Below are 15,330 nucleotides of genomic sequence, written 5' to 3' on the forward strand. Positions count from 1 at the left end.
CTCAGGACAAGAGTGATGGTGACTCTTATTTCTGCCTCTCAAAGACATGTCTCAGCTTCGCAGAGTTTTTGTTTTTGTTTTTTTTTCTGGCTGTACAATGGAACATGGATGCATTTTAAATTAACTTTCTCTAGGAATCAAAGGTAATCATTATTTCTCTTTATGATCCACATGAATATTCTCATTATTTTTCTCTTTTCAAGTTTAAGATTAGTTTTGAATGCCCTTATATCTTTGCCTTCTTTCAGAGTAACCTCCAAGGACCCCAGCTTGCACTAAGAGCACTGAGGAAATGTGTTCACAGCCTGTTCTTGCTGAGCTGACCCAGACACTTAGAAGAACACGATAGGAATCAGTAACCCCACTTCCTGTAAGTGTTGGTCCAAGTATTAGTTATGACCTTGAGCATGCTGTTTCTTTTCTCTGGCCAAGAATAAGGAAAGCTGCACTAAGTTTCTTCTCTGATAGTTGAGGTAGCATAAGCTCGATCACCTCAAGACTTCTGGGATCCTGGATAAGTCCTATCCTATGTGATCTTCAGTTTCCCCTGGTAGAAGATGGGAGAATGCTTTTCTCCAGGGGATACCATGACAATGGCATGGAATTCTGCAAATAAAAGCCTTCCTTTATAAAGGCTGTGCATATATGAGGTAGCATTGTTAGTCCCTGCTCATCTTTTGTTTTATTTTAATTAGCTTTGCTTTCTCCTCCTTTTTGTGGTTACCTTTTTCATTTCCATAAACCATCAGAGTTGGAAGGAATAACATCTAGATTGCCAATGAAGTTAGGCAACCTTTTCTCTAGGTAAAACAACCTCTGTTTCCAAGATGGGACCCTTTGGTGTTTTGATGGGTCAGTAATAGTCTTTCAGCTCAGTGAAATTGACAGGCAAGGCTATCAGTCACTCAGCAAGGCTGCCGTGGGACAGATAGGCTCATACCGCCTGATACATGAACCACTCCATATGATTAACTTCAACAGGTAACTCCACGCTGGCTGGCAAGCTGAAGAGCATTTTAAGTACAAATAATTATTCTGGGGTATGTCTTGAGTGACAGAATAATGACTGAGTGCAACACAGTCCCTTAATCTTTGCTTGTGAAAACACATTTTGTTTCCTTTCCAGGCCAGGATGCTACAACAAAATCAAATAACAAAACCCCTCAGAGATCTTTGTTGATACTTTGAAGTTTGGTATTTATCAAGCTTATATCAAACATAGAACTTCCTTGAAGGGCTGGGCTCATTTATCTCAGTCTTCAAAGGGCCTCACACGGTGCTTTATAACAATTTAATAATTAATAATATCATTTATCATGAGGGCAATAATTGGACCATATTATCCATATTGCTACAGACTTACAAAGTGCTCAACCATCTATTGAGACAGGACTTACTGTCCCCATTTAACATATGGAGAAACTGAGGCTCAGCAGTGCAGCAACTTCCCATGTCTGAACACGAGCTTCTGGCCAGAGTCCTGTTTAAACAACTTTTCTGAAATTAAATAGGATGGAACACAACGTTTCAGTCGACATAATCAAACTCATCAACATTTATTGCTCTCATCGGTAGATTCTAGAAGCCCTCAAGGGCTTCAAGGCAGAAAGCGTAATCTGAGTTCAGTGACATTTGGAAATGAGATGGGCCGCTTTTGTTTTTTCTTTCTGTTTGGTACCGCAAATGATAAGACAATTTGGTGTTCTTTCACCTATTCTTGGATTCTTTTGGTGGTCTGAAAAATTAAATACTGTGGTTGTTGCCTCCAAGAACATGGTCTTCCAGAGTTGAAAATGTTTAACTCTTGAGAACTCATTGAAATCCACTGCATAACACACTCAAGGCCTACTGGGCATCCCGGGCTGAGGGCAGCATGTTCAGAGTTAAGATCCCAAGTCATCAAATATTGGTGGCTGTAAGCAGACTCCACCTCTGCGTTCAGTGGCACGAGAACCTCAGCAAATGAAATTAAGCCCAGAAAAGGATTTGCTTTCATTAAAAAATGGCACTTCCCTGGTACAAACATGTGGAAAGCTAATTCCCACAATAGTTTCATCACCTCTTCCTTCTCTCTCTGCTTTTGCCAGAGTGAAGCTCTTTAAAGAAACTGGCCACTGGAGTCATTATCATCTGTGTTAGCTGAAAATTTGATTAATCTGGCCTCCCAGGGTTAGCATGAAAAATTCTAGATTTTTGTTCTAGGAACTTAATTTCTCTTTTCCTCATTTTGGTCATGTTTGCAAATTTCATTTGCATTTTAATTTGCGGTGGTTTGCCAGACTGAGACTTTAGCTGTTGTTTCTATTCAGGTGAAAAGTGCAACCACAAGTGGCCATCTGCACTGGCATACAGGCAGGCAATTGTCCAAGGCAAGTATCGTTTTGCATTTTTCTAAGTATCCTGAGCAAGCTTTGCTACCCAGCCCACCAAGGAATGTAATAAAGAGACCCTCTCCAATTTTCAGGACACGCTTAGCCTTAGGTGGTTCTCCTCACATACTAGCAATGTCCTTGTCCTCTCAATATTCCAAAATCAGAAATGACACTAAAGGAGTCTTCAGACCTCAGCCCATTAGAAACCTTTCTAGGGGCTTTATTTAGGAAAGACATCGATATGGGGAAAGAGCAAATGGGGAAAGAGATCCCTACTGTGATCTACTTTGATGTGACCCTTTCAAAGCCAGTCCCTCCCTGGGTATTGGGTTCTCAGTCCCTCCTGGGTATTGGGTTCTCAGTCCCTCCTGGGTAAAGTAGTAGGTATGGTAGCATCAGTGGGGGCTACTGGACTCCTCTACAAAGTAAAAGAAAGTGAAATAGGATCAGCATCTGAGACCCTGCCATTTCTGCCAAGTGGACAAAATGCTGACCGTTTAGAAAAGGTCATCTCTCTGTGCCTCAGTTTCCTCATCTGTAAAATATAACCTCGTAGTTTTCTTAGTTGTGAAAACTACATCAAAGTAAAGGACTTAGAACAGAGTTTGGGAGCACCTGGGTGGCTCAGCCAGTTAAGCATCTGACACTTGATCTCCGCTCAGGTCTTGATCTCAGGGTCATGAGTACAAAGCCCTACTTAAAAAAAAAGAAAGAAAAGAAGTTTGACACAATAGTTATTCAAATGTTAGCCATCAATGTTGTTGTTAGGTCATCTAACATTAACAGAATTTTTCTATTTGTGTTTCCTCTAGGAAAGAATTTGGAGATTCCAATCTGATTCCAACCTTTTCCATGTGATCTCTTGTACCCATTCTATTTTTGTACCACACATAATAAAGTCTGAGAGTGTCAAGTAATCCATCTTTATCTGATTTTTGTCTGGAAAGACTTGCAGGATTTTCAGATTGAAATATCAATACATCTCCTGTCTTGTCTTTCACCTGTTTAGTATTGATCATTTCTGGAGCAACGGTGTCTTAAAGACAAAAGTTCACTGCACTATCAAGAGAGAGACCCGGGAAACCATATTTAAACACACTTCGCTTCCATTTAATTTCATAACACAGCACATATTTCCTTTCCATAAATACATTCAACACGGTCACCACCGTGGCAATGTTATATTAAAATATTACTGTTTGTTAGTACTCAGATATTTAAGGAAATACCAAGGATCAATTTTAAAATTCTATTTATGGCAAAAAAATCTGCCAAGAAGAAATCTTTTTGAAATGCATTTCAGTTTATACTTCAGTCTAATTTATATATTTTGTTCCCACCCCTTGTGCTCATCAGAATGTCACGAAGTTCCCCAGGGTTCCGTTACACATCCAGGTTTGGAAGCTTTCTTTCTTTTTTTTTCTTTAAACCCTGCCTGATAATCAACACATACAATATGGTGGTGATGTGATGGTGATCATTTATACAGCCGAGTATTTTCCAGGATATTAAAATGATTTTTTTTAAAATAATAGGTTTTTCACACGCATGGCACCGACCATGTTCCCAGGAAATCATCTCTAGCTGTCTGCTAGCACTGTGAGAAGCTATTTCAAGGTCTCCTCTCAAGAGAGTCTTCCAGACTGGTGTTGCAAACTAAATAAAGACGAAGCTAATTGCTGAGCTCTATTACTGGAGCTGGAAAACAGCACCATTTATGTTTAAGGCTGAATTTCCATGACAACCCCAGATAAGAAGCTAGGTTAGTATTTCTTGTTCCTGCACAGGGCCACAGGTCATGGCCTTCTGTGGGCACAGTGAGGTGATACGTCTTTATGCAACAATTCTAAGCTACTCAGTAGGTCACCTCTGAATTTAATTAGCCCAGAAGTTTTCAAAGAGATGAAATATTTTTAAATTTTCATTGATGCTTTTCTGCCCAACCAGGTAACAAAAAAGGTCAAGATAACCATTGTTTCATTTACCACTGCTGTTAATGAATTCAGTGCAATCTTATAGACAGGCAGTCTGGTGCACAGGTTAAAACTGAGGGTGCCAAACACTTACTCCTGGATGCTAAATTCAACTTTGCCCTGCTCTAGATTGCAATGTGGGTGCCTTGCTTACTTACTCTATGCATCGATTTCTCATCTACCCAAAGGTTGTGATATTAGTAACTACCTCATCAGGTTGTGGTTAGGATTAGTGTACATAACATGCTTAACACAATGCTTGGTATATAATATAATGCTCCTTAATTACTTGTTACTCTTTTTATGAATATCACCAACTAAGCAGTAGCTGCTTGGTTCATATGGTAGCCACTAGCCACACAGAACTATTTATACTAATTAGAATTAAATAAAATTATTGCGTTCTTCAGTTGCACCAGCTGCCTTCCAAGTGCTCAGTGGGCATACCTCGCTAATGACTACCATACTGGACAGCAAATACACAGAACACTGCCGTCATCACTAACAAACAGTCCTGCTGGATAGGGCCCTGGGCCGTACACAGCCTAGAGAAAGTAAAAAGGAGGATAGGAACATCCTTTATAGAACTGGTATCATTTGTTCTTAGCACTCTCCATTGGTTGTGGAAATAGTCTCAAGGCTCTCTCTGAAAGCACTGGAATCTCTCTCTTATGTAGCATCTAGAAAAAAGTGCCCGACACTGTGGAATATACAATAAATACTGTGAAGATCAACAACACAATTTCCATTAAGGGTTTTCTCTCAGGTGGGAAGGTTCCCCATTCTTTTATAATGTTCTGCATTTATCGATTCTCTGGCTGAACATAATTCTTGAAAATCGAGGAAGGTGGCAACCCTGCAGTCATCACGTTTTACAGTAGAACTCTAGTTAACAGAGAGGATGATTTTCTTAATCACCACCCAAATGCAAGCAACGTACATATTCATTTGCCACACCAATGTTGCTCCACAGCAGAAAAGTCAACTTAAATATCCAAGGATGTGAGCACAGGCCTTCACCCAAACAGCACACTTCCAGACACCTTTCCCTTGTGATTACCCAACTTTGCAATTCTGGTGTAGGCAGAAAAATGATTGCTCTTTCCCATCAGAGTCAGATTGACATGGCCTAGGATTGATTTGTCCCACGCATTGATACTTGATTTGTCCTATGCATCGGTTAGTCCTTGGAAACAGTGTCTGGCAGGTGCTTTGTAATAGTTTGAGAGTAAGGAAAAAATACAAACAAAAAACAAAAGATGTCTATCATTTTCAACAAGTAGAAGTTTTATGTGAATGAGGAACAGTTAGTGATGTCATGCATCATCTAAAGAAGTCTCTATCAATGTATATTCTAGAGAACTTTTACTGCAAAACTATCTCAGAAAGCTAGGAACAGGAGCCCATGTAATATACGGAATCCCAGAGCGGCTCCATCAACCCATTTAGAATACCACAGCTTCTCTACAGGCCTCTCCCGGCTTCTCGGATGCTCATTCCGGAACACAGGAGGGAAAATGGCTGCATAAGGGAGAGGAAGGATAAAAACTGCCTCTGATTTTGAACTTTCCAGACAAGTTATTTATTGCCTAATGGAAAAAAATGTAATTGATTATATTGATTGCTCAATATTGTCTGCATAACAGTATAATGAGTCAATGTTCCAGAAGCGCAGAAAAAGATAAAAAGAAAAATCCATAGAATTTTAAAAAATTGCATCATCATTAATTAACTGTGACCATCAACTACCACTTATATAACATGTTATAGTTTTATTTTGCTGTGTCCTTGCACATACAGCGTCTCGTTTCGTCCTCTGGGCATCACACTGAGGTAGGGGGTATCGCCCTCATGACAGATGTACAGCCTACAGCTCCTGGGGGTTAAGAGCCTCATCCTCGCTATGCGTGACAAGGTAGCTTTAGAGGCCATTATGACCCCATTTTGCACACACCCATGTGTCTTTAAAGAGCTGAAATATCTTTAGACTAACAAGTGCATTTTTAAGCTGGGGGCAGAGGGGCCAAAAATCCCTCATTATAGAAGATTTAAATTTATAGCATGGTCTGGAAAACAAAACAAAACAACAACAAAAACCTCTTTTTCCTTCTACCTGTAGATGATATCAGCAATGAATAGCCATTTGTCACCTTATCTATAGAAAGGTGAACAGCTCGAGCCAGAATGAGAAGTAAAGGTAGACAGATAGACGGCTATAGAAGTAATGAATTATTAATACCAGATAATAACGTAAGCCGTATATCTCCCCAAGGCCAGGAGGCTGACTGGAGAGGCGTGTGCTGTGTCTGATGGGAAGGAAGAGGATTCTATCTTATACTTCGTTCAGCTTCTGCTGAGTGGGTTATAAAGACAATGCCTAGGCCCCATTTAAACCTGGGATTCTTTTTTTATAAGCTTGCAAAGCTTACTAAAGAGGTTAAACCAAGTCTGAAAAGAAAGATATGTTTACTGTTTCTTTTGTCTACTAGTCTTCTTGTCAACAGAGCCTGACCCCAAACCAGCCAACGTGATTTATGGAGTATTTACCATTGTTAGGGACTGGACATGTAACGCTGAGATAGAACCACCGGCAGCCTCTCCAGGAGGTCACAACCCAAAGGAGAAGGAAGAACAACACCTCGTCAGATGTGATTCGTGGATGCATTACTAGAAGTATGTGCTGAGGACTGAGAGTAGCCATTTGCTCTCGCGGATGGCAAGGGGACGTTCTAACTGTGCCTTAAATAATGAATCAACATGGGAGAGGGTGTTCCACACAGAGGGATCCTAGGTGAAGTCCAAGTACTTGAAATGGTGGCAACAATGTTAGTGACAGTGCTGGGTAGCAGATATTGAGTACCTCCCATGTGCAAGCCACTACTTATTTCAAGTATTCAACATGTATTAACTCATTTAATCATAATAACCTTATGGTATATGCATCATTAAGCCCATATTACAGATGAGGAAAGTGAGGCACAGGGATTTCAAGGAACTTCCCCAAAGGCACACAGCTGACAGGTAGAGGAACCTGCATATATGCTCAGTCATCCGGGCTCAGAGGTCCTGTTTCTGCCCACTGTAGTGCCTTCCAGTGATAGGTACATTGAGGAAGAGCCATTCTCCAGCGTGGTTAGACCACGAGGTTCTCAACTAAGGCACTAGTGACATTTGGAGCCGAATAAATCTCTGTTGCAGGGGCCGTCCTGTGCTTTGTAGAGTGTTCGGCAGTGTCCCGGACCTCTACCCACGAGATGCCGGTAGTTCCAGCCTACAGTTGTGCACATCTATCAGAAATGTCTCTAGACATCGCCAAATGTTCTCTGAGGGCAAATTCGCCCCGTTGGAAACCACTGGACAAGCATATGATGTGCGAAAATGAAGCAAGGCAGAAAAATATATTAGAACTGTGTCTATCCTCAAAGTCTATTCTGAAGGATGTGGGAATGTACCCTTAGGGAGAAAGGTGCCATTTGGGGTTCTTAAACCGAGGAGCAGCAGAAGAGATAACTTGCAGAAGCATTGCAACAGCAGCTTCTGTGAGCTACGGAATATACACTCTGACGTCTCAGCTTAGCAACAGAAGGTTTTCTCTGACTTTATGATGACTTTATGAACTAACTGTATGTTCAAAAATCTTGAGGTTAAAGATATCAAAGGATAATCTATAAGAACAATCCAAAAGTTGAGGCAACCATTTCTCCTGGTGGTCCCTGGAATGCAGCCAATCCCTGACCTGAAAGCTCGAAACTCAGTTTTATTTCAAGCAAGAAAACTTGTGGATCTGGGGAAAAAAGTGACCAGCCAGTCTTCTTAAGAAGCTCCAATGTCAGATTCCATGTTATTGTGTTAAGTGTGAACATAGTTATTTCAACTTCAGAGAGGCCATTTCTACAACAAGATTTACTGGACACATGGCAACGATGGAAAAAATGGAAGTATTCTCCCTGCAAGTCTCTATATGGGCAAAATTTCAAACCAATGGGTATGTGTTCAGAGCAGCTCTTTTTTAGCAGGAAGAACGATCTATGTACTTTGTAAGTATTCTACAATAAACATGTTATAAAACAAAAGATGGTTTTCAAATGATCTAATTCAGAATTGTGCTTCAGGCGGTGAATGAACACTGGCCTGACTGTACAATTTCATCTATTCTTCAAACATCAGCTTTCATTTCTATTCCTGTTTTGACTCTCAGTGTGTTATGTCACTGGGAAGGATTAGAAAGGGATAGTTTCCGAGCTTTCTTTACAAGACTGCCATAGCCATCTTGAATCCAGTGCAGCTCCAAGCTTCTAACAAACGTCATAGTTTCGAAGATGGATTTCTTTTAAGAGGAATAACTTGATTGCCTGTGAGAAGTTTTCTAATCCCAGAGGAGGCAAACAATGCATCTCTAACAGAAAAAGCCAGCCTTAGGGTCAGAGTCAAGGACTTCAGAATTGGACATAGTGTTACTTGGACAAAAGCATCTTCCCACCCTGTCTGGCAACAGGGGGATTTGAGTGCCCTCATTAATCAGGCCCTTTTGAGGTTGGGTAAGATGACACAAGCTAAGGTCCCAGGCTGTGGTCTGATCTATGGCCAACATTCAGTAATCCACATCCAGAAATTAAGACAATCATTTAGGACTTTGGCGAGATCAGACCTATCTTGGAACCTCCTGGAGACTCTTTTTGCATACACATGGGGGAATGACCTGGCTTCAGCAAGAGCACGTCTCAGCCACTGTGTGAATCTCCCTCAGCTCAAGGCAGGAAGCTGACCCCACAGCTCATGTCACCGTGGTCTCGATGCTGGCTGGGAGGGCTGGGAGGCTGGAAACTGGTACCCCAGCCTCTCAATGTCAGCAGTTCTCCTGGGAATAACATCAGGCCCTCAGCTTGGATTATAGCGGGAAAAAGACATAATAGTGTTGTCTTCTTCAGCTTTGTTTTAAAAGAGGTACTCAAAGAGAATGTTCAAGACTAGATCTGGCATTCAACTAATGATGTGAATTTTTAAACAGCTGTAGTTTTTCTTTTAATTTTTTTTATTATATTATGTTAGTCACCATACAGTAAATCCCTGGTTTCTGATGTAAAGTTCGATGATTCATTAGTTGCGTCTAACACCCAGTGCACCATGAAATAAGTGCCCTCCTTACTACCCATCAGCAGTCTATCCCATTCCCCCACCCTCCTCCCCTCTGAAGCCCTCAGTTCGTTTCTCAGAGTCCATAGTCTCTCATGCTTCATTCCCCCTTCTGATTACCCCCCCTTTCTTTATCCCTTTCTTCCCCTGACGATCTTCCTAGTTCTTATGTTCCATAGATGAGAGAAATCATATGATAATTGTCTTTCTCTGCTTGATTCACTTAGCATTATCTCCTCCAGTGCCGTCCATGTTGCAGCAAATGTTGAGAACTCCTTCTTTCTGATAGCTGAGTAATATTCCATTGTCTATATAACTGTAGTATTTTCAAGCTTTACCATTAGTATTTGAAGGAGATTGCTAAGCTTTTAGATTCTTCATAAATAGTAAATAGATTTAGACGTAAATATCCTGTAATATGTGCTTTGTTCCTTTTATTCAGAAGCAAGTTGCAATTTCTCATTTAACACGATAAATCAATACAGAGCAGCCATTGTATGGGAAGAACAGCGAACAAGAAGTAAGGTTTCTGTACTGATGAAAGGCATGTAAAGACATCAAACCCCAAACATCTGCCAGCCATTGCTGGGAAAAGAGAACACTGAGCAATGCCTTGTGGCATTTTAAGGACAGCAAACATCTGGCATGAATGTAAGTAGCTTTAAGATGTCAGGAAGAAATTCAGATCACAGGATTAGGTGATCAGCCCTCATCTCATAGGTGACTACTTCCTTCCCTTCAGAAGTGAAAAAAGCATTCTTCTCCAAGAAAGATGTTAACAACAGAAGGCAAGCAGCCAGAAAGTGCAATTGCTAAATTCCCAAGAGGGCAGAGAAAACGAAGCATTTTCCTCTCTTTCCTCCAGGGAGCAGAAGCATGAAATTGTTTAGACTGTTTGGGGACCTCTGATAGAGGGTGTGGGGTTGGTGCTGACAGCAGCCCAAGATGTGCTCAGGACTGCAATACTGAGATGCTCCAGCAGAGCGACAGATGGGACGGACCTTTGTTACCATGCTGCCCAGCTTTTCCCAGAAAATGCTTTGTTCTCAGAGCCATTGATTCTCCTTGGCTATGGAGGCCTGGGTCTGAAAGCTCAGACATGGGGTCCTCTTTATGTCAAGCCATCCCTTCTGGCCTTTGTACGAGTTGTAGGAGGAATCTAATTAAACTGGTGGTAGGTGCCTTACTCAGAAAATGCCCTCCCAGCCTCAAGAGTGGATGGTCAGTTAATAGGAACTCCCAACAGGAGAGGTTCTTGACTAAAATTTTTGGAAACCAAACACTGAGTTGAACATATTCATGTATTATTCATGTAATGAGATCTGCTAATCATATGTCTAAGTGGACAGCTTCAGACACTAAGGTCTGTTAAGATGGGAGCTGGTTTTTTCCTCCTTGCTGTAATAGCTTCAGTAGCTAGTGTGGTTCCTGGTGCATGCTAGGTAGGCAGTCTAATTTTGAGCTAACACATAAAATACAAAACGTTGCAATACATGTATTTTCAAGTAACATTAATTCAACTGCATGGATTCTATAGAAGAAAAAGGTAGAAGGAGAGAAGGAAGAGAAGGAAAGAAAAATTGCTCTCCTTGCTTTTCTTGTTCAGTCTAGAGGCCAGCATCCCCTCCTAGGGAAAACTGAAGCCTCAGCGAAAATGCAGAGAGAATCCAAATAAGTAATTCTGGACTTTTCAGCTTCTGCAGTCCCAGACCTTAGCGATTAATGAATAATTTAAGGCAGTGCTTCTCAAATTTTAATGTCCATGTGATCATCCAAGAATCTTGTTAAAATGCTGGTGTGGACTCTAAAGGTTGCTTAGATTCTGTGTTTCTAACAAGCTCCTGGGTGATGCCCATGCTGACGGCCTTTGGACCACACTCTGGGTAACATAGATTCAAGGGACTAGGCAGAAAAACTTTGACCATGCCCAACTTTTACCGGCTTGCCAACTTTAAAACCTAACCCCTATAAAAGATGTGAGTCAACCAGAAGCATGCATTTTAAGCTAAACTCACACAGTCACTGTATAGTTAGTGAATGTGAAAACCTGGCATGTTTCAATTGACTATTGCTATGTGAAGGTGTTTCAGTCTCTCTGAGGGGAAAACATAAAAATATGAGTCATCATCTCACTTGTGAATCATTTTAGATTATGCTTGCAAGTACAATGGTTAAAAGCACCTCAAGTAATAAAAAGATAAATAGTAAAATATTCAGGCCCCGTTTGCACTGTCATATATACTGATTTAATTACAGACTGCAGATTTTCATCTAATTGCTAACAGTGAGTTGGCTCCTGAATAATTAGGAGGAAGGGGTGTGACTTATGGTTAGAACAGCCTCAGAGTACAAAACACTTGTTTTTCAAATGTCACTATGACATTTCAAAAAAAAATTTCAAAAGAGAAAGTAGTAACAAAAACAGTACAAACACTAATCCAACACTGAAGTCTAGTGAAAGGCTCCCTGTGCTCACCGACTGAAAGACATTCTGACTCTGTGCTTCTTGGAGCTGACTGCCCATTGGAGTTACCTGGAGTGCCTTTAACCCACGGCCTGTGCCTGGGCCTCACCACACAGCACTCTGTGGAGTTATATCAGGATGGGATCTAGGCAGCTATGGTCCAAATATCTCCCCAGGTGAGTCTAATGGCAGCTATGGCTGAGAAGCCTTGATCTACTGCAGAGATTCTCAACTTTGGTCCCAGAACTAGCAGGATCAGTATCACTTGAGAATTTATTAAAAATGCAGATTCTTGCACCCCCATCCCTACCCCTGATGGTTGAATCAGAAACTCTGGGATTGGGATCTATCAATGTACACTTTAACAAGCCCTCTAGGTGAGTCTGATGCATGCTACTGGAAGTTCTTTCCTGAGAAGGATAAGGGACCTTTGTCAATGTTCTTACCCAAGACATCCTTATGAGGGGCCCCTGAAAGATCTCATGTCGAGACTTCTCTGTTGGATGGCCTACAACTTGGGCTGTAGCGTTAATTCTAGAGTTGGTTCTGCTACTTCCAGTCTGGGAATCTCAGCAATGGAAGGAAACTTAATGTCATTTAATTAAAGGTCTAACTGTCACTATGCTATTTAAAAAAATGTGATCATGTGTAATACACTCGAATACCTCTAGTGATAGAAACTTACTACCACAGTGCCCAATCCTTTCCATCTTCAGATGCTCACTAGTACATATTCTGAGGATATTTAAGGTTGATTCGTTTATGTGTGACAGTGATCCTTGGGATGGATCCTATAATCTGCATTTGACCCCTGCACAAACTGAGGCTTAGAGAAGTTTCATAGTTGGCCAAGGTCATGCAGTTTCGTACTAAATTTATACCAGGTTCTTTGTCTTGAGGCCCTATAGAGAATTCATTTTCAGAAATGGTAATCAATAATCTATTGTTAAGAAAACTGAACTGTCGTATTACATTCTCTTATTTCTAAAATAAATACTTGTTCCCCACAGCCAATATCTAGCCCCTTCATCATCCCTGCTGGGTCCTATTGATCAACATACTAAACAGCAAGACTATTAATAGACTGTTTATGCATTCCATCGATCTATTAGAACAGTGTTTTTTCAAGTCCTGGCACGTGTAAAAAATGATAATACTGGTAAGGCATACTTGGTAAACTGGAGAGGATTTGGGGTGGGGGGAATCTATGTAAGACTTGTTGGAAAAAAAATTGCATGTTATATACAAGGATATTACCAAATAACTAAAAGTTTTATGGAAGAGACTGAATTTATACCTAACTTTAAAACCTAGTATTTTCACTTTTTTCCATGAATAGGTATTTCCTATCCCCTTGTATAAATGAAATGGGTACANTCATAATAACTTGGACTTACTTCCATGAATAGGTATTTCCTATCCCCTTGTATAAATGAAATGGGTACAATCTCTGGTCAAGACTGCTTGATGATGATCTCTTCAAATTCTTGATAGAGAACATAAATGAAAAACTTTGTGTAAGTAGGTGATACAAAGTTTGACAGCATTTTTACAACAATTCAAAAATGTGTAGCATTTGGATTTATATTTCAAGAGTCCAGTAGCTTCTCCTTTATTGAAAAAAAAGTAGTGTTAAAATATCTACTGATAATGTGAATGGATTTTTAATCCAGTGCAAGCTTTTTCTCTCAAGTGTTTTACATAATGATGATGCTTTAGTCTGATGTTTCACACACACTATTAGAGCTGTTATCATGCAGCTATGCAGCTAGACAGGTTGCCACCAAAAGGGTATCACAGTCACAAATGGATGAAAGTATCCACTATTTATGTGCATGCAAATATATGGGGTCACCAGTTGGATGTGGACCTGCCAGGAGGCCCACACAGCCATCTTGCCCTGCTCTCCTCAATTGCCTGGCTTTCTGAGAACATGAGTGAAGTCTTCTTAAGCTCATGAAGCCCTTTGCCCATCCTGGCAGTGGCACACACTATACTAAACCTTATATCCAGATAGGAGAGAACCTCATTGCCCAACCTTATATCCAGATAGGAGAGAACCTCATTGCCCACACACCATGGAAGAATGGCAAGGACTAGATTTCATTCATTGTGCCCTTCACCTACAGAAACAGACAAGTCACCAGTCCCTTCTCTGTTTAAGGAAATTTCAAGGGAGCCCTAGACCCCCAGACAATGCTTTTGGTGATGAGACATGATTGACATGATTGTCCCAAGCTTTAAATAGCTGCCCCAAGTTCTAAAGGGATCAGTACAACACTCTGCATTCCTGGAGCCCAAGATGGCAACAAGCTGGCCAACTATCATACCGATGCCATATTTTGGACATCAAGGGCACTTTTCCGGAGAGTGGCTCAGGACAAATCCACTAGGGAGAAACATCCACAAGCACCTCCTGGATGTGAATGATGATCGTGAGCGGCTTTCTTTGTTCTGCAGTCACTCATTCCAACCAATAATAAGACCCAAAGGGACAGCTGCCAGCATCCTGCCCGACATGTGTTTTCTGAACAGAGTCCAGTCTGAAGCTCACCTACACCACAATGATCAGGGACTCTTGGGAAAAGTGCAGTACCACGGATCCCCCTAAATTCAAAGAACTCAGTGTACTAGAGACACAGATTATAAAATAGTGGCTAACAGAAATGAAACTGCAACTGTGAAAACACTCTGAACAAGAAGAACAGGGAGCTATGAAACTTACCTATGGAGACCTAGAGAAGCCTTCTTAAGAAAGGTTTGTTGGAGGGCGTGTGGACATTAACAAACAAAAAGTGGTAGGCAAACCACCTAAGCAAAGGCATGTACAAAGGCCCTGTTACAGATCGTGGAAAACAGGAAAGGCGGAGCAAAGGCCAGCGTGATCAGAGGCAAGAGAACCAGGGAAAGTATGGTTCGAGAGCGCCTAGAAAATAAGTGTCAAGTTCCACAGATATTTGTAGAACAAATGAGACAGTTTACCCTTGTTCTAAAAGCAGCAAGAAACCATTGAAGAGTTGTAAGCAAGGGAGGTGAGAAAATAAGGAACAACATGATCTGATTTACATTTTTAGAAGAAATCACTCCAGCACCTGTGTAGAGGAATGACTGTATGTAAACATTCAGAATTAGTTTGGAGATATTTATGAGTTGAGGTGATAATGTTGACTTTGACTACATAGTGGGCAGTAGAGGCAGAGAGAATTGGAAGGGATAAATATGTCAGAGGTAAAAGTAACAAGATCTGGTGATGAGTTGGTTCTCCACCCTTAAGAAAATTCCAGGGACTTGGACTGCTGTTCTTGCCTACATACTCACTGACTTCTGTGTCCCCAGATGTGGAAAACAAAGTAGGTCGGTTCATCTTTACAGAGCTGTTTTACTCAAA

The 15,330-nt window shown here is 41.0% G+C and overlaps 1 protein-coding gene across 5 annotated transcripts in view; it reads left to right on the forward strand.

The window, feature by feature from the left end:
• GRM7 (glutamate metabotropic receptor 7) overlaps window positions 1-15,330 on the forward strand; it is an 885,418-nt gene that overhangs the window by 838,123 nt on the left and 31,965 nt on the right. Inside the window, exons 10-12 of one of the 5 annotated variants that reach the window (XM_034658684.1) lie at window positions 135-143; window positions 249-370; window positions 2,310-2,417. The exons of 2 other annotated variants lie outside the window; for them this stretch is intronic. In XM_034658684.1, the coding sequence (XP_034514575.1) occupies window positions 135-143; window positions 249-253 (14 nt within the window). In that variant the 3' untranslated portion in view covers window positions 254-370; window positions 2,310-2,417. Of the gene's footprint in view, window positions 1-134; window positions 144-248; window positions 371-2,309; window positions 2,418-9,920; window positions 9,971-15,330 lie in introns of those variants that run through there. 2 more of the 5 variants (XM_034658686.1, XM_034658682.1) reach the window with 2 other exon arrangements.

The sequence above is a fragment of the Ailuropoda melanoleuca genome, chromosome 4 (genome assembly GCF_002007445.2).
Source record: "Ailuropoda melanoleuca isolate Jingjing chromosome 4, ASM200744v2, whole genome shotgun sequence".
Classification (NCBI taxonomy): Eukaryota; Metazoa; Chordata; class Mammalia; order Carnivora; family Ursidae; genus Ailuropoda; species Ailuropoda melanoleuca.